The sequence below is a fragment of the Oratosquilla oratoria genome, chromosome 32 (genome assembly GCF_046742065.1).
Source record: "Oratosquilla oratoria isolate Oo_2021 chromosome 32, ASM4674206v1, whole genome shotgun sequence".
Classification (NCBI taxonomy): Eukaryota; Metazoa; Arthropoda; class Malacostraca; order Stomatopoda; family Squillidae; genus Oratosquilla; species Oratosquilla oratoria.
The window spans coordinates 5303918-5330445 of NC_134808.1; the positions used below are offsets into that span (position 1 = coordinate 5303918).

Below are 26528 nucleotides of genomic sequence, written 5' to 3' on the forward strand. Positions count from 1 at the left end.
GGTATATGTATACATGGGAGTTGATTACAGCTTGGGAGCAGCAGCAAATTCTCTTATTATTATTTCAATTTAATCATCTCTATAATGGAAAAACTACTAAGGCCAGCCCATCTGGACTTCGACTCCAGCTCCTTCATTACAGCGTGAGAGTGGAAACACTGATACAAGACTTTCTCCAACTTCATACAAGAGTGTGGTAAAAATGCACATGACAAGCTAAGAACTCTTGTGAACTGTATTAGTCATAATGTTTATGAATATATTGATGATTCTGCCATTTCTGTTTTACAAAAGTTATATGTAAAGACACCCAACGAAATATTGGCTAGGCACTTGCTCGCAACTCAACAAAAGTCTGGTGAAACTTTAGCTGAGTTTTTGAGAGAACTACACAAGTTAGGTAAGGATTGTAATGTGGTTAGTGCAGAACAGTACAAGGAAGAGTTAATTAGGGATGCCTTTATTAATGGTTTAACCTCTCCTTTGATTCACCGTCTCTTAGAAAATAAGACTTTAGATTTACAGGCAGCTTATGATCAAGCTTATTCTTTAGACTTGGCTCAATGCAATGCCAGCTCTTACAGTCCCATAACTCCTCAGTTTGTGCACAACACTGTTCTGATGACCCTGATCATGCTTGGACATCATGGGATGATACTGTGAAGAATAAACCTATGCCTGAGGATTGTGTGACAACTGCTGGAGATCAGGTGTTTGCAGCCACTCTATCCATGAATAGTAGATATCATTTCTGTGGACTATGCCATGGGCGTACTACTTGCCCAGCTCAAAATTCTACCTGTAATGAGCGTGGTAAGAATGGACATTTCACTCATGTGTTTATGTCGAAGGCGCCAGCACCTACAGGTAAGACCCCTATAGCTACTATGTTTGACTCCTCCCTACTATCAGTCCTTGCCACTATCTCTGGCACCACTTTCCCTCAGAACCTCCATCTAGTGGCCACCTCGACAACAATCAATGGGCGAAAGTTAATGACACTTGTCAATTCCTGCAGTGATGACAGTTACATAGATGAGGAAGTTGCACAGGACTTGAAACTTCTAATACATCAAACCAATAAAGATGTCACTTTAGCTCAGAAATCATTGCACACTAACTCTCATGGTTATGTCAAAGTTGACTTAATGCTACATCTTAATGGACAAACTTACCCATCCACTCATCTTGCACTAATGAAGGATTTGTGCTGTGGGGTACTGCTTGGCCAGGATTTCCAAAAATAGCATCAGTGTGTAACTATTGAATACAGTAGACCAAAACCTACACTCAAATTACCCGATACTGACTTGTATTGTTCTTTGGCAGCAGCTGCTGTAGACGAACCTTCTCTTTTCTAACTTTTGTCACCTAACTGTCGAGATATTACGGTAAAGATGACGAGGAATTTATTGAAATGGAAATGAACCATCTGCTTGCTGAGGGTATCATTGAAAATAGCTTATCCCCATGGAGGGCCCAAGTTGTAGTAGTGAAGGATCCAATGAATCGACATAAGAGGATGTGTGTTGATTGTTCACAAACTGAGAATCAATATACAGAGGTAGATGCTTATCCATTGCCAAGAATCGACACTATGGTGAATAAACTCTCAACAAACCATGTGTACATTTGACTTGAAAAGAGCACATCACCAAATTCCACTGAAAGAATTGGACAAGATATACAGTGCTTTTGAGGCCAATAGATGCCTATATCAATTTTGTAGGGTTCCCTTTGGAGTGACAAATGGAGTGGCAGTCAGTCTTTCAACAAACCATGGATAAGCTTGTGAAAGAAGAAAATTTACTGTGTGCATTTCCATATCTTGACAATATAACTATGACTGGCCATAGTCAAGAAAAACATGAACGTAATGTACAACACTTTCTTAAAGTCGTCGATAATAGAAACTTAACCCTCAATGCTCCATTAATATCCTTGGTTACTGTGTAGGAAATGGGGTTATAAAACTTGATCCTGAGAGGCTTCTTCCACTACAGGGATCTTTGAAGAGAGCCATGGGTATGTTTGTTTACTATACCAAATGGATACACAATTTTTCAACCAAAGTAAGACCATTAGCAAGTGCAAAGAAATTTCCTTTGGATAAAGAACCTTCACAGGCCTTCAATCTGCTCAAGTTAGAACTTGAAAGAACAATGTTATATTCAGTGGATGAAAACTTGCCCATTGAAGTTGAATGTGATGCGTCTGAAGTACCTATCTCAGCTGTACTTAACCAGGGTGGGAGACCAGTGGGTTTTATGTCTAGGACTCTACAAGGAAGTGAAATGTGTTATCACATTGTAGAAAAGGAGGCCATGGCCATAATTGAAGCTGTCCGTAAATGGGGTCACTTCTTTGCTAGACAACATTTTGATCTTATTACTGACCAGTGTTCTGTAGTCTTCATGTGCAACAACTGGAAATGCACCAAAATCAAGAATATCAAGATCCAGTAGTGGTGGATGGAACTCGCTGCCTTAAGTTATACAGTACATTATTGCCCTGGTACAGAGAATGTGGTTCCTGATGCCTTCTCTTGAACCTTCTGTTGTTCTACTGTCTCTGCATCATCTACTCTCACTGAACTACATAAGGGTCTATGTCACCTAGGAGTGACTTGCCTGCTGCACTTTGTGAGATCTACGAACCTCCACTTTTCTATTGAGGATGTCAGAAAGGTTTGTACTTCCTGTAAGTTTTGTGCGGAGGTAAAGCTGAGGTTCTATAGACCTCAAGAAGGAAAACTCATTAAGGCAACTCAACCAATGGAGAGGCTAAGCATCAACTTCAAAGGACCTCTTCCAACTGCCTCATGTAATCCCTATATACTTACTATTGTAGATGAATATTACCGTTTTCCTTTTCCTTTTCCATGTCCCAATATGAATACAACAACTGTAATCAAATGCCTGTAACAAATATTTAGTTTATGTGAGATGCCTAATTATATTCACTCTGATATAGGAACGTCATTCATGTCTAAGGATCTCAAAATCTACCTCACACAAAAGAGGGCTGGCACGAGTCTAACTACCCCATATCACCCAATTGGCAGTGGACATGTGGAATGGCTCAACGGTATTATATGGAAGGCAATCCAGCTGTCCCTGAAGTCACGGAATCTTTTCGATCAGCACTGGGAATTAGTACTTACTGATGCACTGCACTCTTAGATCCCTTCTATCTACATCTACAAATGTCATCACATGAACATTTCTTTGGTTTTCAGTGTCACTCTGCTTCTAGAAGCTCTCTACCCTCATGGCTTATGACACCAGGTCCAGTATTATCGAGAAGATTCGTTAGAACAAACAAAAACGAACCTCTGGTTGATGAAGTCAAACTACTGGATGTTAATCCAACTTATGCTAATATTAGACATTGGGATGGACAGGAGTCAACAGTTTCAGTTCGTGATTTGGCTTCTTATCCCAAAAGACAGGTCAAATACTCCCCTGCTGGAAATCAGGAATCATCCTCTTCTACATTGTCACCAGAGGCTATACCTACAGCAACACTCCTCGAGTTCCAAAGAACACTGAACCTCACCAAGAGGCTGATGTAGAGGCAAGTGTATCAATACCTCTAGTACAGAGGTCAACCTGTATATTGAATGCTCTGGACAGATAGGGATGGGATTGATAACCTATGGAGTACCCTTTTTTTTTTTTTTTTATATAGGGGGTGAAGAATGTTATATTTTGTTATTGGACTTTTTCATACTCCAAGCCATTTGTTTGGCTGCATGTCATACTCAATAAACAACTGACAAAACTGGCTATGTCATCACAGTCTATTTGGGACCAGTCAGAGTAACAGTCATGAATCTCTAAAGTTAATTCCTTTCCCCTACTTATTCATTGTGTAGATATCATATACTATGTCCTATATATTATGTTGTGTCAACTCATATGATGAGTTCAGTATGTTCAGATAATGATATGTAAGAAATATTGGATCACCTGAAGAACTGTCACCCCAGAATGCCCACATGAGGAATCGTCACCCCATGAGATCCCACCTGAAGAATTGTCACCCCTGTACACCGAATATCAACAGTGGAATAAAATTAGTTTAGGTTAGGTTAAATGAGAATTATGCTTATTGTCATCAACTTATACAACTGAAGAATTGTAAACTCAGGATGGCCCACATGAAGAATTGTCACCCTAGGATAGTCCACATGAAGAATTGTCACCCTGTTGAAATCTGGGGTGATGATTCTTCATGTGATCCGAAATGTTGTATAAACTGTAGCATTTTCTGACTTCATTATATTCTATTACATTTTGTAAGTTACATTCTGTACTGTATTTTCATGTCTATTGGTGTTTGAGTTGATTATAGCTTGGCAGCAGCAGCCAAGTCTCTTATTGTTATTTCAGTCAGTTTTATATTCAGTCATCTTTAGCCCCTATTCTGATTCTCCATGACAATTCCTATAGCAGAATCATGAAAGGCATGGAAGTCCTTTACAGAGAAGAATTATTAAAGTGTGATAAAAGAAAAACAAGGGGACATGAAAAGAAACTCAAAAAGGATAGTTATAGAAGAGATCTGAAAAAAAAAAAAAAAAAATCCACACAGAGATGTCTGGAACAAATTAGACAAAACAATATTGTGTGCAAACACCCTACAAGAATTTAAGAACAAACTACAGTCACTATCCAAGTTATGACGTACGCGAGTTACGACCACCCGTACTTACGACATCTAGCAGATGCCTATTATGAGTTTACTGTACATGTCTGGCAGCACAGTGCGTAAGATAGTTGTGGCAACCGGCATCGCGTACGGCAGTTACGGCAGAGATGGAAAAAATGCTATACACATGGTGGGAAGATAATAGGCAAAGAAATGTGAGAGTGACGTTGCAAGCAGTGCAAAGTAAGGCTACAAGTTAATTTCACATGTTGAAAGAACGTGCAGGTGAAGAATACGCTTCACATGAGTTCATAATGAGTGCTGGGTGGTTTTGTTGCTTTCGAGAGCGTTACCAGGTTCACCACGTGTTGTCGAAAGGTGAGACTGCTAACAGTGATGCGCCTGCAGCTAAGGCATTTGTGGAAGTTTGATCAATTATGGATGAAGGATATTTACGTACTTATGACCACATCTAGCTGATGCCTATTATGAGTTTACTAATACGAATACACTATAATAAGTATTTTCTTTCTTTAACTTACCATATCATATTAACAACTAAGCAACTGAAAACAATACTATACAACAGTAGGAGAGAAGCCAAACACAGAGTATGGGATCCAATGTATTTAACGTTTCGCGTGTGTGTGTGTGTGTACACAGGTATAGTATATACATACAGTACCTGCATACATATATATACTGAAATACAGTACAGTATTAAAACATTAAAAAAAATATATAAAAAATTATAAAAATGAAACTAAAAAGCATTGATAAACAGTAAGCAGCTTGTATTTAATAGTATTCAATAGAAAAAGTTACTTAAAAATGCAACAGATTGATATCATGTATCCTAGAGTAGAACCCTCGTGTCGGCCATTTTGAATAGGATCCGACTTACGACCAATCCGACTTACGACTGGTTGGTCGGAACCTATCTAGGTCGTAACTCGGATAGTGGCTGTAGATATTGTGAGATACAAAGACGGGGTCACTACGAGTGTAGCTCTCTCCCATGTAATACAACTTGGTAAATATGTGGTATCACATAAACTATGCAGTCTTTCCTTATCATCTACTCATTTCTCAGAATCTCACCAATTCATCCTTGGTATCATCACCATCTTCATGCTGACATTCCTCAGTACTTTGGCAACATCTTGGAATTTGGTAGTGTCACATCCTTTACTATCTATCTTTGCTTCCAGTCTCCAGTATTAAGGATATACATCTCCCCACCTTCCTCTGCGGGCCCTTGGGTTAACCTACCTTTATGAAATCATAACATAGTTAAGGTTCCAAGGGTTTCCTACAAGATCGACTACATTATCTCTTTTCAACCTGAAGGGAAAGATGGTGAGGATACACAACCTTAGTCCAAAAGAAGATGGGGAGTGAAATACAAGAGACAAAGGAAGCTGTATGATGCTATCAAATTCTTAGAGGATTCAAATCGTCATCAAGGTACTGAATAACGCCAACATACAACATTAAATATTAAAATTAATGACCTAGTGAAAGGTAAGACAGAAAGGAGAGGAAAGACATCATACTTTATACAATACCTTGTACTTCCTGCTACATGAAATACTATAGAGTCAAAGAGGACTAAAGCCAAGAGCGAACACAAACCTGACCTGTGCCACCACAGGGTTTCCAATGCCCTGGGAGGTCATGTAGTACCTCTTACAATGGAATGGGGGCCAACACTTTGCACAAGACCAGAGAGATTGAGACTGTATCCAACCTATGACCAACAGTAATGGGTAAGTCAGCAGTAGATGCTGTGACATGGGACTGACAGAAGACTGTCCAGTACATTGAACCACCGGAGGACAGGCCACATGAGCATACAACATTGTAATAGATTCACCTGATCAAGTCTGTACAAAACTACTACCACCTTTGTACATTCATTCCTTTGAAAAAAGTTATTTGTGATAAGACCTGGATATCAAAATTTTACATCTCGGTTTCCTTTGTGACTGAAGTCTAAATTGTCCAAATGAATAGTAATCATGTTAATATATATTTGACCAGTCTTTAAATGCGTGCCTGCAAGGTTTTGGCTTTGTTTATGTATTAAATGGAAATTAAATCAAAGGTAGTGTCAAGCTACTAGAACTGAAATGACTCAGGAGATAGAAGATGCTTCAGTTGCATGGAAGCTGTTGATTAACACTGGTGATGGTAACTTTGTTGTTGGATGACTGTTCAATTGCAGTTCTTAAGCTCACAGTGCATGTAATAAACTTGTCTTGTAATATGATCCTTTCCTTCTCTACTTTACTATTCAAATTCATCTAGTTTGTTGGAACTCCACATGCTCCAGGTATACAACAACTGCATGCTTTATATATGTTTATTTGCTTGCAAACAGACAAGAAACAATGATAGTTTGAAGAGTAGCATGGCAAGTATTGGAGTTGATACTGAGGATGAGAAAGGAAAACAAGCAGCAAAGGGTATTGTAGGAGTGAAGAGGAAGATTCAAGAATGCACTGAATCACTGGAGAAAGGGAGGGAAGAAATGCTAGGTGTCAATAATTCATAACAAAACTGATATAGAAAAAAAGTATACAAATTAAAGGACCTTTCACAGAACTAGTCAAGTCAAATTATACTCTCATATTGTACACAATTTATACCCATTATGCCAAAACTCCCATGAAGTTACCCTGTCCTGTCACAATGCTGGAGCCAAAAACAATGTGGTCATGGCTTTTCCACAGCAGTGTCCAACAACAGGAATGGTGACCCTCCTCATCTACTCAAAACAATTTATGAAGCAGATGGGAAGAACATTCCTTCAATCCATATCATTCTTTCATCCATCCACAATCTTTTACTCACTCCTATCTGCACTCACTCTTCACTACTTGATAAACATTTTATGTGCATCCAAGACCACCTTCACCCAATTCCTCTACCTCATCAGCGGTCTTCCTTTTGAGCTCACTTCATCTATCAATGCTTTCAATTCTCTTTATTAGTCTTTTCTCATTCTTTCCATATGCCTAGGCAACCTTAACACCAATTTATCCTATCAGTTTACTTAGTGAGCAATGGTAAGAGCTTTGAGAGGAAGAGGTAAGAAAAGCTTATACAATAAGGAAAATGAAGATAGGAAAGAAAAGAACAAAAAATTGTGAAACAAGGAACCTGTACAAGCCATTTACAGAGGATAAACTAGGAAGCAAAAAGACAAATTATATAACCTGGCTGGTATCAATGACAAGTATCTGTTGGTGGTCCTACAAGATGAGTATTGACTCCTTACCGTATCAACAATCAACATTCTCATCTCCATCTAGAAACAAGTCTGAAACTAGAATGAGCCACGATCTCTGAATTTCACACAATTAACAAGAAATGACTGATCCTATCCTCCTCCTACTTTATGCTGGTGACAAGAGCATACAATACACAAACAAGGGCATACAACCACTGCACATCTGTCCAAAACCAATTGATTACCCTTCTCATCTTAGCACCCACATTAATACACAGAAAAATCCAAAGTTTCTTACAAGCAAGGTCTCTCATAAAATTTGAAGACTGCCAGCCACTGTATGGCTGCAGCTTTCCAGTCAGTGAAACTAAAGGCAACAATTATTAAAAAAATAAAATAAATAAATAAGTAATAATGAAATGTATAAATAAATCTGGAGAAGAGACAGTTACTGAGGTTGAGTGACAAAGCAATATCAGTTAATGTCTGAGCATAATGCAAAAACATTATACATGACAGATGATATGCAAGGTGCTAAAACAGGTAATAAAACTCAGCCTAATAAAAAAAAAAAATTAGCATGGAGAAAGGTAATGTGTAATGTGCATACATGTACTTAAAAATTCAAATTACTATTTCCTCATACAACTTAATTCATACATTCCAGTTATGGATTTTTTTCACATCTTTCCCTCCCTCTTATCTTATTTATCTATATATTTTTTCTTGCATTATTATTGTAGGTATACAACAAATTTCCACAATTTTTTTTATCCTAATGCCAAAATTCAAAGCCTCAAAGGAGCTGAAATCTGATAGCATCAAAAAGTCACTTAAAAACTACCTCAAAAACAAAAACACTTACTATGCTATGGTTACATATTATACCTATATGTAAAACATATCTGATAACTGTATTGCTATAATATATTTCTACAAGATCTACTGGTCTTATATATAATTTTTCATCCAAGCAGGCTTTTGGTCACCAGATTACATAAAACTGATTATAGAAGCTATGAAATGAATTCTTAAAAATTATGGTTGATTTTACTAAATCTCAAATTATTATTTTTTTTTTACATGCACTTCAATTAAGTTATGACCAACAAAACCTTTTGGTTTCATTTTGAAAGCATCTTAACAGTAAAGTTATTAAAAAAAAAAAAAAAAAAAAAAAAAAAAAAAAAAAAAAAAAAAAAAAAAAAAAAAAAAAAAAAAAAAAAAAAATAGACTTATACAGTACTTGTCAAAAGTTTGCAGCCCATATCCCTTGTGGCCACATATTTATTTTGAAAATAGAAAGGCATTTTCTGAGGTGGAATTATGTAGACAGAATGTATCTGGTAACACCCTGCTGTCACACTTGGGCCAACATGTAACCCCTCTCTTTGGGACCTTGGCTTTTTTCACACTGCTTTTCTTCATTTCCTTGGGGTCTGTATCATTACCATGCTACAAAGGAATTAACTAAAGTGGTAATTGCCCAAGTCATTCGATTAAAGAAGGCAGCCCATGGAATTAAGGAAATCAGTGAAATGTTGAAGGTGACTAAGTCCAAAGTCAAGAGATACATGGTGCAATTTCAGGAGGGAGGAGGGCTGGAGATACCATCCCAGTAACTTAGTATAGAGGATCCTAAGAAGGCTTCTCCTTCAGAGATTTTACTTTGTTAATGGATTTGACTCTAAAGTATGCTTTATGATATTCAAAACCATTGGAGAAGTCTTCTTAGGATGCCCTATCCTAGGTTTCTGGGATAATATCTCCAGCCTTCTTTCCTCCCAAAATCACACCATGTACCTCTTGACTTTGGGCTTGGCCACCTTCAACATTTCACTGATTTCTCTAGTTCCATGGTCTGCTTCTTTAACCCCTTCCATACGGTGCCGCACACGTAGGCGTCATGGGGAGCGAGTGTATTCGCGAGGCTGCCATATCGGCGTCTTGATTATATTTATTGTAGTCGCCCCTGTGTTTTTACATTCTCTCAAATGTGCCCTGAATCCCATTCTCTGTGGTATTCAAAATTCGCGGGTGAAAGAGAGAACGATCGATATAAGCGGTGACTATATTTTATGATGCGAGTATTATTACGACACGTCGTACGGCTGGCATTGGCTGCTGCCACTGAGATCTAAGTCCATGACGCCTACGTGTGCGGCACCGTATGGAAGGGGTTAATCCAATGACTTGGGTAATTATATCTTTAATCAATTCTTTTATAGGGGCCATGGTAACAATACAGACCCAATGGAAATGAAGGAAACCAGATCCTGAAGAAAGGGGTTACCTGTAAATGCTCTTCCCATGGCATTGTGGGAGCGACTGGCCAAGTTCTCCCTCACATTCCACTCTGTTGGGCAAGCGTAACAGCAGAAAATGTCTTCCTATTTTTGTCATGAATAAGCAGCCACAGGGAGTAGGGGTCGCATACTTTTGACGAGTAGTCTTGTTATAAATAACAAGAAACTTCCATGAACAAATAACCTCTCTGGTTAAATAACATCTACTATGTAGATAGAAGAAACCTCAAATGAAACAAGAAAAAGGAACTGTGATTCATGAACACAAACTTGTAAAGCATGCCATCACAACAGATAATGCACAATACCATGATTATAACACAAAGACAGAAAATTGTCTTCAAATACAAGATAGGCAGTGTCAATGGAACTTTACCAAGATGGAGTTTTGTAATTTTCGTGAATCAAGATTAAATGCTCTACGACATCTTAAAGTGCCATTATTCAGTCTTTCAAATTACATTTGAAGTTACCACATTAAATTTTCTTACATAATTTATATTCAATTTTTCACAGGAATAGAAATGTGCTAAATATTTCTAGGTTACCAGTATTGTATAAAATTGGAAAGTATTGGAATATTGTAATTCTAACTGGCAAGCTGTAATACTTTCCTGGGAAGAGGGATGGAATTTCAACATTAACCAGTCTTTTATTTGCTAATATATTAATATATAATCACGCATGCACTGTTGGGAGACATGCCAGTGAATAGCAGAGAAGACTTGTGGGGTAATGTATTACTGGACATGACTATGGAATATACAATGACACAGTGGGTCAGTAAAAACACCAGATACAGAAATAATGAGGAGCCATCGAGACTGGATTTAATATTTACAACGGAACCTGAAATTGTGGATAAAATTGAATACAAGACGCCACTTGGAAAGAGTGACCATATACTTATTGAGACCGAACTAAAGGAAGAAATATACATGGAGAGAAATGAAAAGCATAGGAAAGGAAGATTGACGAACAACAAAATGGACTTTGGAAAATTAAAGAAATTCTTTCAGAATGTAAATTGGGAAAATTTCTACATGGTAGAGACAAAAATGGAAGAGAAATGGGATATCTTGATGGATAATTACAATGAATGAGTCAATACGCGTGTACCAAGACAGAAACAAGAGAGAGTGTACATTAAATGCTGGTTTAACAGAAGATGCAGTGAGGCAATAGATAGAAGAGACAAAGCTTGGAAAAGATGGAGAAAAAATAAAAATACTGGAAAATGGCAAATATATATAAACTATAGAAATAAATGTGTAAAAGTGCAGAGAGGAACAAAGAAACTGTGAAAAAGACATCATAGAAAAATGAAAAGATCAACCCAAACTATTCTATAGAAATGTGAATAAGAAACTTAAAAATAAACAGGAAATGGTGAAACCACATCAAGGAGATACAGAATACACAGAAGATCTAGAAATGGCCGAAGCCATGAACAATCACTTTTTTTTCACTAGAGAAAAAGTATAGCATTGGGATGAAGGAAGTGAAGTTCAATCTCCCCCCATGAGGGAAATAATAACACAAAAAGAAATACTGGAGCAATTAGCAAACCTTGATGTTAGGAAATTGCTCGGCCCAGATGGAATTGCAAACTGGATATTAAAGGAATGCAAAGAAGAACTAATGGACAAAATATACAACATAATAAGATGCTCACTCAAAGAAAGAAAAATACCAAAGGACTGGAAAAATGACAACATTGTATCAATATATAAAGGAGGAAGCAAGGAAGAACCAATTAATTATAGACTGGTCTCCCTAACAAGCACTGTAGCCAAAATTTGTGGGAAAATTATCAAGAACACATGGGTAAAACACCTAGAACAAGACAATATAATAAACCCAAGACAATTTGGATTCAGACAGAGAAGATCATGTACCACAAATTCAATCTGTTTTCACTCAAGACTAATAGATATAATACATCAAAGGGATGGATGGTTGTACTTTCCTAGACTTACAAAAAGCCTTTGACAAAGTACCACACAAAAAATTATTAAAAAAAATTGGAAAACATTGGAGGGATGCAAGGCAACCTACTAAACTGGATGGAGAATTTCCTGCATGGTAGAAAAATGAGAGTAGTACTCATAGAAAAGTGTTCAGGTTGGGAGGAGGTGATTAATGGAGTTCCACGGGGATCTGTATTGGCTCCGATAATTTTTGCTATTTACGTGAGTGACATGGATGAAGATGTGGAATGTTACATGAGCTTCTTTGCAGATGATGCTAGATTGTTGAGAAATGTGAAAACAGAAATGGACTGTCAATCGCTACAGAGACCTAAACAAGGTTTGGAAATGGAGTCAGAGGTGGGAAGTGGACTTCAACATTAAGAAATGTAACATAATGGAGTTCGGGAAAAGAAGAAAAAAAAAAAAATCAGGAAAATATACAATTGGATCTAAGGAAGTAAAGAAAGAGGGATCTGAAAAAGACCTGGGAGTAATTATCTCAAACAACTTGTCCTCTGATAAACAAATAAACAAAATTGTTGGAGAATCCGACTATAACTTGCTAAGATCAATAAAAGTGATGTTTACCTATTTGGATGAAGAAATTATTAAAAAGATATTAGTCACACTAATAAGGTCTAGACTGGGGTATGCTGTGACATTGTGGTCACCCAGTACCAAAAAGAATAAAAAGAAAATTTAAAGAATACAGAGAACAACCACAAAAATGGCCCCAGCATTTTCAAACTTGTTATATGAAGAGAGACTAGCTAAATTGAAGTTGCTGTTTTTGGAACAAAGGAGAGAGGTACTAACCATCTATAGAATCATGAAAGGCACAGAAATACTTGATAGAGAGGATTTACTAAATTGGGACAAGAGAAACAAAGAGGACATGAAAAAAAAAAAAAAAAAAGTTATAAAAGATTTGGAAAAAAAAAAAAAAAGTGGTGGACACTTGGAACAAACTGGATGAAACAATAGTGTGTGCAAAAAAATATAAAAACATTAAAGAGCAAACTAGACACTGCAAGATACAAAGGCAGGACACCACAAGCGTAGCTCCCCTTCTCATAACATACCTCCCCAAAACATACAACTAGGTAATACACACACACACACACACACACACTCTCTGAACGAGCACTTTAACTGCTCACCAGGAAAAACACCTTGTTGGTATTGCGGAGAGTATCAACATGTATTCGTGGGACCGCCGGGGTTTATATCCTATCCAGTTCTTGAGTGAATAGTTTAATACAAAATGGAAAGTAATAAAGAAGGAAGAATCAATGAACCAACGAAAAGAGGACTAGACGAATCCAGGATTGAGTCCCCGTGGGGGGTAATACACAGGAAAAAAACATGCCTGAACGACACTCCCAAAGCGACCAGCAGGTACATAAGTGATGAGTATTTCTCGGGGTTTAGGAGGCAAGGGGAAACAACGGAGAAAATCTTGGACACAGAGAGATTTTAGGATTAGCAGAGCAATACGACAGAGAAATTAACAACTTAGCAGACAAAGTGATCAATTTAAGATTAGACTACAAAGCTTTGCAACTAGAAGTAACCAACCTACGTACAACGAACGAGGTAATACTAAGGGAATTAAACAAACTAAAAAGTGAACTAAGTGCGATAAAAAGAGAAAATGAAAGAAAGGAAAACAAGGTTAAGATTGCAAATGATGAACTGAAAAAAGAGGTAAAAGAACAATTGAAAGCAGTAATGGAAAAAATGGAAGAATCAATCAAAGAGACTGACCTAAATGAAATAAAAAACCAGTGGAAAAAGGAATGTGAAAGTCAAAAACTATCATTCACAGAAATAGTACAGCAGCAGGTAGAAGAGAATGCAAAGGAAACAGTGATCAAGGTGATCAAAGAGAAGGAAAATTGGGTGAGAGACACAGTAGACAAAAAGAAATGCATTGTGGTTTATGGTATAAATGAAAAACACAATGTACACAAATACCAAAGGGAAAAGGAAGAGAAAGAAATTGCAAAGGAGATTCTAAAAGCGGTCCAAGAAGAAGGACAAAGTTTAGATACAGATATTGATGATGCACACAGCATGGGTATACACAAAAGAAAAGAATCACAGACCAATTAAAATCAAACTATGAACACAAATGATAGCAGTACGATCAAAAACGGCAAAACTAGCAGTGAAAAATACAAAAATGTATGGATAAAAAAGGAAATGAATGCCAAGGAATTAGAGAAAGATAGGGAGCTGAGAAGTGAGGCTAAGGAAAAAATGAGATGGAAAAAATGAGATGGAAGGAAAAAAAAAAAAAAAAAAAAAAATTGGAGTGTGCTAGATCTGAGACTGAGAAAATGGTACATCAGAATAATGGAAACTTAAACCAAAAAAGAGAAGAGAAGAAAAAATTAAAAGTGGCATATATAAATATGGATGGTATGATATCAGGATTAAATGAATTGAATGACTATCTATCAATAGAGAAACCTGACATAATGGGAATTGCAGAGACAAAACTGAAAGGTCCTATACAATCAAGTATGGTAGGACATGGATTATACAACATTTGGTAAAAAAAAATAGGACAGAAAAACAGGGGGAGTCATGATATTGTCTAGAAAGGACCTAAATGTAATAAAGGCAACAGAAGGAAAAGATAGTGGAATCAATTACAGTTAAAGTTGAAAACAGCAGTATGAAAGATGAAGGTTTATAGTTGTTTATGTGCCACCAAAAACTTGACTGACAGCAAACACTCGAAATTACTAGAAGACACAAAGAATGAATTAACCGAGACACTGAAACATGGAGAAAATATAGTAATTATGGATGACTTTAACTCAAAGGAAATAAATTGGGAAGAATTGACAATGGGAGGTGGAGATGAACTTCTGGGGAAATGTCCTACTGGATATGACCATAGATTACACATTGACACAATGGGTTAAAGAAAATACTAGATTTAGACAAAACGAAGAACCATTGAGACTAGATTTGATATTCACCTCTGAACCAGAAATAGTGGAAGAAATGAATTATAAAACACCAATTGGGAAGAGTGACCATATACTAACAGAGATCGAACTTAAGGAACAAAATGTGGTAAGAAGAAACGAGAAACAGAGAAGGAAGACTGATGTACAACAAAACTGATTTTGTAAAACTTAGAAAAAATTTCCAAAATGACTGTTGGGAAAAATTTGCAAATGATGAAACAAAGACAGAAGAGAAATGGAACATTTTCAAAGAAATATATAAAGAGGGAACAGACAAGTATGTGCCTAAATGGAAACAGAAAAGGGAGTACATAAAGTGCTGGTATAATAAAAAGTGTAGTGATGCTAAAAATAGAAGAGACAAAGCTTGGAAAAGATGGAAAAGAGACAAAGAAGAGAATAAATGGCAAACATCCATTAAACTGAAAAATGAATACGTAAACATAGGAAGAGAGGAAAAAGAAACTATGAAAAAGATATAATAGCAAAATGCAAAGATCAACCTAAACTGTTCTACAGATATGTAAACAACAAACTAAAAGACAAACAAGAAATAATAAAACTGCATGAAGGAAATCAAGAATACACAGATGTAGAGATGGCCAAAGTAATGACCACACACTTTAAGTCTGTTTTTACAATTGAAAGCTCACAATTGTGGGATGATAGTCATCAGGAAGTATCTCATAAAATGGAAGAAATAATGGTGACAGAAAGAAATATGGGACCAAATAAAGAAACTCGATGTTAGAAAGTCACATGGGCCAGATGGAATAGCGAACTGGATATTAAAAGAATGCATGGACGAACTCACAGACAAAATACACAAGATAATTGACTTCTCAAAGAAGGAAAAGTACCACAAGACTGGAAGAATGCTAATATTGTACCAATATATGAGGAAATAAAGAAAATCCAACAAATTATTGACCAGTATCCCTTACAAGCACAATTGCAAAAATATGCGAAAGAGTTATTAAAAACAAATAGACTAAACACTTGGAAAAGAACAAAATATCAAACCCCAACCAATTTGGATTTAGAAGTGGAAGATCATGTACTACAAACTTAATATGCTTTTTACTCAAGATTGCTTGACATAATACAAGAAAGAGATGGCTGGGCAGATTGTGCCTTCCTGGACCCACAAAAGGTTTTCGACAAAGTACCACACAAAAAACTACTAAGAAAAATTGAACTAATAGGTGGAATACAAGGAAAATTATTGGAATGGATGGAAGACTTCTTGAAAGGAAGAAAAATAAGTGATACTTTGAGAAAAGAACTCAAAATGGATAGACATGATAAATGGAGTACCCCAAGGCTCTGTATTGGCTCCGCTAATGATTGCTATTTATACAAACGACAGGAATATTGGAATTAAATGCTACATAAACTTCTTTGCTGATGATGCAAAACTATTGAGGAGAGTGAATAACGAAGAAGACTAAATCTTTTCAAGGAGATCTGGACTAAGTCTGGAATTGGAGTTAAAAGAACGAAGTGAATTTCAACATTAAAAATGTAGTATAATGGAATTTGGAAAAAACAAAAATAGAATATCTGGTAAATACAAAATTGGAACAAAAGAAGTTACAAAAGTAAATTCAGAAAGAGACCTAGGAGTGATAATTTCAAATTACATGACACCAGACAAACATGTAAACAAAATAGTTGGAGAAATCTACAACTTAATAAGATCAATGAAAGTGGCCTTTGACTACATAGATGAGGAAATGAAGAAAATCCTAGTTACACTGATAAGACCAAAATTAAGAGTATGCATCGTCACTATGGACACCCAGTGCACGAAGAAGAAGAAGAAGAAGAAGAAGAAGAAGAAAAAAAAAATAGAAAAATTTCAGAGCACTAACAAAGATGGCACCAACACTCAGCATGTTCACATATGAACAAAGATTGGACAAACTAAACTTATTAACTCTGGAGCAAGAAAGAGAAAGAGGCAATTTGATATCCATATATAGAACTATGAAAGGGATGGAAATCCTTGACAGGGATGATCTACTTAAATGGGACAGAGAAATACAAGTGGACACAAGAAGAAACTTAAGAAGGACAGTTACAGAAGTAATTTCCACATGGAGTGATAGGTACATGGAATAAATTGAAAGAGAAAACAGTGAGAGCTAAAACTATACATGACTTTAAGAAAGGACTGGATGCGGAAAGATACAACTGCGGGTCCCTATGAGCATAGCTTTTCTCCTGCAAAATACAACTAGGTAAACACACACACACACACACAAACACATATACTCAATAAAAATACTAGAAACATGTTTAAAAAATGCAGGCATAACCACAAGGCAAATTAAACTAACGAAGTATACATCTTTTGTATAATTACATCTTAAATGCTTAGTATTACAACCTAAGATGCAATTATATGAAAGTGCACTGCAGTTAGTTCACTTTCCTTAGTGGTTACACATGCATATACATACATTTTTGTAAATATGTGGCAAAGTTTCCTGGGAACAATATTGTACATGCAAGTGACAGATAAAGTGACCTTTGACTACTAAAGCATGCTGGTGAAAGTGAGGTGACCACAATCACAACTCATGCATGTGGAGGGTGAGAAGCCTTAAATGTCTATGTACCACCTTGCTGTGCAGTGTCCTGTCGATTCCCACTGCATTCCACAAGTGTGCAAAAAGAGGTTGAACAAGGAGATTTTGTCATATTAATTTCATCTCTTTTGTCATTATTGTTAGGTGTGATATCTGGGATTCACATTAACCAGCTACCTCCCATTAACTAAGTACATAGCACTAAAACATGAGAAACTTCATAAACACTTAAGTCAACCTTCCTGCACTAAGCAAAACTATACCGTACTAACATCAACAGGCTCGTACCTAAACAGAATTCCATACTTTCACTAGCTGTATCAGTAAAATGCATAATTTTCTTACAATGAATAACCTACAAATGTCATGAGATAAAACTGACTAAACTTACAAAACTGCAAGTATCACTTAAATACAACTTGTCTTTTATGAAAACAATGTCATATTGTCTTGTCGTTTCTTTGTATATTTTTTCATAAGCATCCTTTTCTTTATACTGCTCTGCATTCATATGGGTTTGAAATATGGATTCAAATACCTCACAAAGTGCATAATGGCATTCAGTGGTTCATGCATTTCTTTAAAACAAATTCACAAGCATACATACATACTTTCCTCTACCAGAAAGTGAGGATGGCAAAAAAAAAAAAAAAAAAAAAAAAAAAAAAAAAAAAAAAATAATTTTGTGAATTAAAAATTGTAAAAAAAAAAAAAAAAAAAAAAAAAAAAATCTTATGAGAAAGAAATAGAAAAAAAAATTAAGTGACATGAGAAGAAAGGAAATACATGTGAAAAGAAGTAAACAAAACTGAGAAAAAAGATAAGAGAAGAAATGAAAAAAGTAGAAAGGAGTGAGAAACTATGTATATTGCCAGTTTAACTTAGGTGTGGATTCAAAGAGGTTATTTCATAATATCCTATCTCTTGTCCTTGGTTCATTTCAAATCCATAACCTTTATTGTATGCTCTAATACATCCCACTTCAGTTGCCAATTTACTTAATTGTCTAATGTTGAACTGGACTTTTTCATCAAAGTATTTCTATCTGTATTCAGAATTTAGGGCAACTGCTTTAACTACTGAAAGTTGGCCATAGTTTTCCTTATCCACTACTTTCTAATGACTGGGAAGCTTTGCAGTGGTGGAGGATACCAAAAGAATAATTGATTGGTGAGGAGAATGATGAGGCTATTGTGAAGAGGTGCAAGTAGTGCTGAAAAAAATCAAAGCTGGAAAGGAATCTGGATTGAATGGATGTTGCATGGAATGTCTTACATAGGTGGGGTAGTAATGATTGATTGCCTAGTGTTCACCATGTGTCAAGGGGAAGGAAGTGTCCTAGCAGCACATGTATAGTTCAGTTATACAAGGAGAAGGGATATAAATATGAATGCAATACTTTGGGAAGGATTTGTCTGTTGAGTATTTACCTAGTTGTATCTTAAGCGACCCATACACGATCAATTATATTGGGCAATTTCATTGTCAATACTCTGAAATGATAATTAAATTGACTGTGTATGGGCGATATATCGCTCATACACGGTCAAATTGACCATATATGAGCGATATATCGCTCATATACGGTCAAATTGACCATATATGAGCGATATATCACCCATACATGGTCAATCTAATTGTCAATTCAGAGTAATGACAATGAAATTGTGCAATATAATTGATCGTGTATGGGCCGCTTTACAGGAAGGGGAGCTATGCTCGTGGTGTCCCGTCTTTGTATCCCTCCATATCTAGTTTGCGCTTAAATTCTTGTATTGTTTTTACACACACTGTTCTTTTGTCTAATAGGTTCCATACATCCACCACTCTGGGGAAAGCTGTTATTTTTCAGGTCTCTTCTATAATTGTCCTTTTTGAGCTTCTTTCCATGTCCTCATGTGTTTCTCTTATCCTAATTTAGTAAGTCTTCTCTATCAGGGATTTCCATGCCTTTCATAATTCTGTAAATGGTCAACAAGTCACCTCTTTCTCTTCTTTATTTCAGAGTCGGCAACTCTAATTTTAACAATCTTTCTTCATTTGAGACTTTTGATAGTTCTGGAGCCATCTTTGTAAGTACTCTCTGGATTCTCTCAATCTTCTTTATATTCTTTTTTGTACTGGGTGAACATGGTGTATTGGCTGCTTGTTATTGTGGCAAAGTAGCATGCAGTTGATACTTTAGGGTCTATATGGGGCGCCCCTACAGACCAGAGCCACACATCATTTTGTCTATGATAGAGGAAAACTCTGTTCATAGAGAAATGATGACACTTTTATACTACAACTGTCCCTCCGTTATGCTGTCCTCCAACCCCTTGTTGCTGTCCTGTACCATTTCTCTGAGTATTCCTTTTCTGTGATGGGGGAATTCCCTGTGGTGGGGGAAAAGAATACTGCCACCAAGTATTCCCACTTGGATCGTAAGAGGCGAGAAGAAAGGGACGGGGATTGGGACTAGGCATCCTTCTCCTTGTAGCCCCACAGGGGACATTCCTAAAATAAAAAAAAAGGCATAAGAGGGGCTGGAAAGCCTCGGACCAGCACACTAAGGTTTGGGTCTTTTAATGTGCGTGGATGTGGTACAGATGAGAATAAAAGGGAAGAGATAGGTAGTATGTTTGTGAGAAGAAAGATGGATGTGTTGGCTTTGAGTGAAACTAAGTTGAAAGGGAAGGGTGAGTGTAAGTTTGGGAGTGTAAGTGGGAGGTTATCAGGAGTGAAGAGAGGGCGAGGGAGGGAAGGGGTGGCTATTCTAGTAAGTGAAGAGATAGGTAAACGGGTAGTGGAGTGGAAGGAGGTTTCCTCAAGGATAATGTGGATGAAGGTGAAACTGGGGAAGGAGATGTGGGTCTTTGTAAGTGCATATGGGCCTGGCAGTGAGAAGAGTGTAGAAGAAAGGGAGGCCTTTTGGATAGATCTAAATGAGTGCATAGAGGATTTGGGAAGAAATGTCAATGTGATAATACTGGGAGACCTTAACCCCTTCCATACGGTGCTGCACACGTAGGCGTCATGAGGAGCAAGTGGATTCGCGACGCTGCCATATCGGCATCTTGATTATATTTATTGTAGTCGCCCCTGTGTTTTTACATTCTCCCTAATCTGCTCTTAATCCCATTCTCTGTGGTATTCAAAATTCACGGGTGAGAGAGAGAATGATCGATATAAGCCGTGACTATATTTTATGATGCGAGTATTATTACGACACGTCGTACGGCTGGCATTGGCTGCTGCCCGCGAGATTTAAGTCCCGTAGTGAAATGGTTAATGCTAGGGTGGGAAATGGTCCCAATCGATGGAGTGGTTGGGAAATGTGGAGTTCCAGGAAAGAATCGTAGTGGAGAGTTGATGGTGGAAATGTGTCTAGAAAGAGAGTTGATGATAGCAAATACAGTGTTTCGGAAGAAAGTCAAGCATAAGTACACATGGGAGAGGGTGGTGGAGGGAAGGGTGGTAGATAGAGTGCTAATGGATTATGTAGTGGTAAATAGGATTATGATAGGAAGAGTTAAGGATGTACATGTGCTAAGGGGAGAGGGTGGGGGAATATCAGATCATTTTTTGGTGGAAGGTAAGTTGAAAGTGGAGGATAGATGGAGGAAGAGGAAAGGGACAAAAGGTAGGGAGGTTCTTAGAGTGAACTCTTTGAATGAGAAGGAAAAGGAGAAGGAGTACGGAAAGAAGCTGAAGGAGGAGTGGGAGGGAGTAAAGGGTAGAGTAGAGCTGGGTGTGACGGAGGAATGGGGATGGTTCAAGGAGGGAGTCATAAAGTGTGCAAGGATGGTGTGTGGAACAAGAAGGACAGGGGGAAATAGAAGAAAGGGTAGTGAATGGTGGGATGAGGAAACAAAAAAGGTTGTAGAAGAGAAGAAGCGAGCTTTCACAGATTGGTTACAAAATAGGACGAGGGAGTCATATGAGAGGTACAAAGAAAAGAAAAGAGAAGTAAAGCAAAAGGTAAAGGTTGCAAAGAGGAGAGCAGATATGAAATGGGGTAAGAGTTTGACAGAAAATTTTGAAAGTAATAAAAAGATGTTTTGGAAAGAAATTAAGAGAGGAAGAGGAGGCGAATCAAGTATAGAAGAAAAGGTAAGAGGTGCAGATGGAGAGATGATAATGGAAGAGAAGGCAGTAAGGGGAAGATGGGCAGAATATTTTAGGGAGTTGCTAAATGTGAAGGAGGATAGGGAAGGAAAGATTGCTGCAGTGGGAACTGCGAAGAAAATGAGTGATGAATGAGGAGAATGGAGGAGAAATAAGGAAGGATGAGGTGAAGGCAGTTGTTAAGATGATGAAAGCAGGTAAGGCACCTGGTCTGGATGGATGCCATGCGGAATGTCTGAAAAAGGGAGGTACAGTGATGGTGGACTGGTTGGTGAGGTTATTTAATGTTTGCTGGAGAGAGGGTAGAGTGCCGGAGGACTGGAGGAGTGCCTGTATAGTTCCTCTTTACAAGGGAAAAGGGGACAAGTGTGAATGTAGTAGTTTCAGAGGGATTAGCTTGTTAAGTGTAGTTGGGAAGGCTTATGGGAGGATCTTGGTTGAGAGGATTAGGAGAGGAACGGAGGGAGTAATTGGTGAGCAACAGTGTGGACTTAGGACAGGTAGAGGTTGTGTAGATCAGATCTTTGTGGTAAGACAGATATGTGAGAAAGCTATAGGAAAGGGGAAGGATGTTTTTTTGGCTTTTATGGATCTGGAAAAGGCTTATGATAGGGTAGACAGGAAGGCACTGTGGGAGGTTATGCAGATATACGGGATAGGAGGAAAGCTTCTGGGAGCTGTCAAGAGTTTTTATGAGAGTAGTAGAGCTTGTGTCAGGATTGGAAATGGAGAGAGTGAGTGGTCTGAGGTAAAGGTGGGACTTCGTCAAGGATGCGTTATGTCGCCCTGGCTGTTCAACTTATACATGGATGGGGTGGTGCGAGAGGTAAGTGCAAGGGTGGTGGGCAAGGGATTGGAGATGGTTAAAGAAAATGGAGAAAAGTGGGAGGTGAGCCAGCTGTTGTTTGCGGATGACACTGCGTTTGTGGCAGGATCGGAGGAGGGATTGAGGAAGCTGGTGGCAGAGTTTGGGAGAGTATGTGATAGAAGAAAGCTAAAGATAAATGTGGGTAAAAGTAAGGTGATGAGATGTACAAGGGGTGAAAGTGGCAGTAGTCTGGAAGTGAGCATTAAGGGAGAGCGAGTGGAGGAAGTGGATAGTTTTAGATACTTGGGTGCAATTGTGGCAGGGAATGGTGGAGTGAAAGTGGAGGTAGAATGTAGATTGAGAGAAGCGAGTAAATGCCTTGGTGGATTAAAGAGTGTAATGAGGAATAGACATTTGGGAATGGATGCTAAGAGGAGACTGTATGAAGGAGTGATTGTACCAACAGCACTGTATGGGGCAGAAACATGGAACATAAGAGAGGAAGAGAGAAGGAGTTTGAATGTGTTTGAGATGAGGTGTCTGAGAAGTATGATGGGGGTTACAAGGCTAGAGTGAGAAATGAGGTGAGGAGGAGAACAATGGTGAAAAAGGAGCTGGGAGATAAGGTTGATGAAAGAATATTAGGATGGTTTGGACACATGGAAAGAATGAGTGAAGAAAGACTAGTAAAAGAGGTATGGAAGGCAGATGTGGAGGGAGTGAACATGAGGGGACGTCCTAGGATGAGGTGGATGGATGGGGTGAAGGGGGCTTTGGGGAAGAGGGGAATGTCTGTTGAGGAAGGACGGGAGAAGACAGAAGGCAGGGGTGAATGGAGAATGGTTGTATATGGATAATGTTGTGATAGCATGAGGTGGAATGGCGGGTGGATGGGGGGTGAGGTAGTATGTGTGAGCAAAATTTGACGCAGCCCGAAGGGATTTCTCCCCATCCTCTCATTTTATGCAATGGGGGATGGAGAGGGGGGGTTGCCGATTTAATGAAGCGGCCTTGCTGTGGATGTGCTGTGTCTTGCAACACTGCTTCTGACCCAGGCCAGTGGACAAGGTGCAGGGATGACCCGTCATTCAGGAAGTGCTAAGATAAGAGGGAGGGTGGAGGGGTGTGGAGTGTATTCAGGGATGGAATGATTTTATGCCTTTTTCTTTTTGGCTACCGCCCTTGGAAGGGGGAAAAAGCCTTGGTATATGTATGTATATGTATGAACATGGCATCACTGCATACTCCAATTTAGGCATCATCAATGTGACTAGTATATTCTTGATCATTTTTTCATCCAAGTAGGTAAAAGCCACTTTTATTGATCTTAGCAAATTATAGGTTTTCCTGACAATTTTGTTTATATGTTTGTCAGGGGATCTATCTTTTGTAATGATCACTCCCAGATCTTTTTCAGTAAGGTGTATGGGCGTATGTAATGATTTGGACGGGAACAGAATAACTGGAGAAGAGCAATGTGGGTTTCAGAGAAGAGGAGGGTGTGAAAGGATTTTTTTTCCATTAAGTGAAAAGATTAGGAGCAGAATGGAGTAATTTGGGAAGAGCAGTATGGATCTACGAGAGGAAGGCAGTTTAAGGATCAAGTGTACACAAGACATAAGCAAAAGGTATTTGATGACGAGTAAAAAAGTGTTTGTGTTTTCCTGTATTTGGAGGTGTATGACAGGGTTAGCAGAGGGGGCACTGTAGAGTGTATTACGATTGTATGGGATAGGGGAGGTGGGGGTTGTGATGGAGGTAGTCAAAAGTTTTTATTAGAATAATAGGGCATATGTGAGAATAGGGAATCAAGAATGAATAGGTCAAAGTGAATGTTGAGCTGCATCAGGATTGTGTGATATTACTGTGGTTGTTCAATGTATATATTGATGGGGTGATAAGGGAGGTAAACATGACTAATAGGCAGAGGTTTGGAGTTTGTGGATGAAGGGGGAGGGATGTGGAAGGTGAGCCAATTGTTGTCAGTTGATGATACTGTGCTTGTGGCAGATTCTGTGGAAACACTGAAGCTGCTGGCTTGCTTCACTACATATTTTGCTTCCATCTCTTTACTCTGTACCTCTCATTTCCCTCCTCGTTTCTTTTTTGCAACTATTCCTAATGTGCATGCCTATTTTCTGTGACTACTATTCTAACCTCTTCCTTCTGTTTTCAGCCACCCTCTTCATCCTAAACAATATTTGCACACTTTAGTAGCTCCTTCTTCAAATATATTTATTCTTTCTCCATTCTCACTTCCCTTTTCTCTTTTACATTATATATTTCCTCAGCTTTGCCTGATATTCCTCTATTCTCTTCTCATTCAACTCATTTTCAACACCTGCCTCCCTCCTCTCTCTTTTCTACACTTTATATGCATTCACAAAAAGTCTCATTTATTGCCCTTGGTTCATAAATTCTTTAAGTGTCTTCACTGCCCCACAGAGACATGTGTGTTTCAGTCTCAGGTTTGTACATCATGTAAACAATATACTTTGGTTGCTTGAACATTATGGCCTTATAAACTAACAAGCAGCCTTTAAACTCTATGCAAGCCATAACAGGGAGCCTGTGCAACTCGATCAGGTAACGTGCAGTTGGAGTTCTTGGATGAGGTGAAAATGTTAATCTTGCACACTTATTTAGAATGGTCTCGATTTTCTTCAGTAAGTAGCTGGGCAGTCCCAAATTATAAAGAACTGCAATAGTCAACATGAGACATAATAAGAGAATGCACAAGTCCAATGAGGGTATCTTTTTTTAGATACTTCCTCAGTGTAAAGATTCATTATATGGTAATTACAAGTTTTAACTAGATTATTTATGTGATGTTTAAAATTTAGGTCTTTTTTTTTTTTTTTTTTTTGATGGACTGGGACACAATTGTAGGTCTCATAGATCCAGGGCACCAAGCTCAGTCTCAATGTCAACTCTAAGACCAACTTTAATAAGAAGAATGTCTTGCTCTCATTTAGCTTGAGTTTTCTCATAAGCATCCAGAAGGGCTACTATTTTTTCCTTAACGTCAGCTACATCACTGATCTCAATGTATATCTGTGTGTCATCTGCATAGAAGTGATATTGCCCACTACGAGTGTTTAACAGGTCCGCCAAACTGCTTGTGTATAAATTAAAAACTAATGGACCAAGGATAGACCCCTGGGGTGCACCAAATTGCACGGGTTTTGGTTCTCACAGAGACTGTCCAATGACAATAAAAGTGACCTGTTAGGTACGACTGCATGAGCAAATATGCTTCACATCAAATTCCAAAGGAATGGAGCTAGGAGATCCTGATCTATTGTCAAAGGCAGCAGATAAATCTAATAAAACCAATAAAGATGTTCTACCAGAGCATGTGGATGCATTAAGGTAGTTATGGATCCTACATAAGGCAGTTTCTGTAGAGCAGTTCTCTTTATGCAGATTGGTATTTAGTTAAAATTCCAGCTTCCTCAATAAAAGTACGTAGTTGGTAAAATATTATGCGTTCAACAATTTTAGATAGGAAAGTACTGTTTGAATTTGGACAATTTTTTTCTCCTCATTATCAAGGGCAGCCCTTTTAAGCTGTGAATGTAGGAGAGCCAGTTTTTTCAATTCCACAAAAATACAATCAGCAAGATATTGATTTACTAATCAAGACACAAACTGAATTCATATGATAGTTGTTCCCATTTGGCTCACAGTCAAGTCCTCTCTAATTTGAGTGTTTGATTGAAAGAATTCCATAAATTCTGATGCAAACTGGTCATCAGAACATGAAGTTGGCAGTGAGGCCGGCTCTGTACCTCTAATCAAGGTACGAACCAAAGAAGCTACTTTTCTTTGGTCTCCCCCACAGGAAGCCATTTGATTTGATAAAAAT

General features: G+C 37.9%; 1 protein-coding gene across 8 annotated transcripts in view; it reads right to left on the bottom strand.

Annotated features, from left to right (window-relative positions):
• LOC143041743 (coronin-1A-like) overlaps positions 1-26528 on the bottom strand; it is a 195162-nt gene that overhangs the window by 18589 nt on the left and 150045 nt on the right. Inside the window, exon 13 of one of the 8 annotated variants that reach the window (XM_076213763.1) lies at positions 17779-17807. The exons of the other annotated variants lie outside the window; for them this stretch is intronic. Coding sequence (XP_076069878.1) covers positions 17779-17807 — 29 coding nt within the window. The remainder of the gene's footprint in view (positions 1-17778; positions 17808-26528) is intronic. 8 annotated transcript variants of the gene reach the window in all.